Source organism: Pterocles gutturalis, unplaced genomic scaffold (assembly GCF_000699245.1).
Source record: "Pterocles gutturalis isolate BGI_N339 unplaced genomic scaffold, ASM69924v1 scaffold14830, whole genome shotgun sequence".
NCBI classification, from domain to species: Eukaryota; Metazoa; Chordata; class Aves; order Pterocliformes; family Pteroclidae; genus Pterocles; species Pterocles gutturalis.
In genome coordinates, this window is record NW_010143631.1 from 2,403 (window position 1) to 2,993 (window position 591).

The window sequence follows — 591 nt, forward strand, 5'->3', positions numbered from 1 at the left end:
GCGGTGGATTGCAGAGGGGCTGTGTTACAGCTCCCAGTTACCAAACTGGGTTTGTGGGTTTGTTCGAGGGATTTGTGGGGAAAAAAACATCTTTGGTTTGACCCCTCCTGCTGCTCTGCCGTGGGACGTCGGAAGGCAGGTTTTTTTTCTCTGGAATAAAACAATTTGTCTTCACGCGAGCCGTGGCTGGGAGGAATCGCATTCCAGTTTGGGATTTAGACGCGATACCACCCAAATTTCTTGCTCTTCTTTCAGAACATGAAGAAAAAAGAAGGAGCAGCGGCAAACACCAGACCACGTCCCGCGGTTCCTGGGGGCCTGAGCTTGCTCCCACCACCTCCGGGGGGAAAATCTTCCTCTTCGCTTTGTCCTTCCGGAGAGCGACCGTCTTCAGTGCCCGCGCCCGCCCAGCTCCCCGGCACCCCCATCACAGGTCGGTGCTCCCAAAATTGGGAGAATAAACAGGGGGAATCTGGGAATAAGAGCGGGAAATAACTCCTGGTGATTTTTTTTTTTCTCTTTTTCTGGCTTTCCCGGCTGCCGACAGACTCCCTCTTGTCCTGGCCGCAGCCTGCTGCTGCTCCGGCCGCT

General features: G+C 54.7%; 1 protein-coding gene across 1 annotated transcript in view; it reads left to right on the plus strand.

Moving 5' to 3' along the window:
• Nucleotides 1–591, plus strand: part of LOC104470039 (adaptin ear-binding coat-associated protein 2-like) — a 3,139-nt gene that overhangs the window by 1,975 nt on the left and 573 nt on the right. Inside the window, exons 6-7 of the mRNA XM_010084817.1 lie at nucleotides 256–433; nucleotides 548–588. Coding sequence (XP_010083119.1) covers nucleotides 256–433; nucleotides 548–588 — 219 coding nt within the window. The remainder of the gene's footprint in view (nucleotides 1–255; nucleotides 434–547; nucleotides 589–591) is intronic.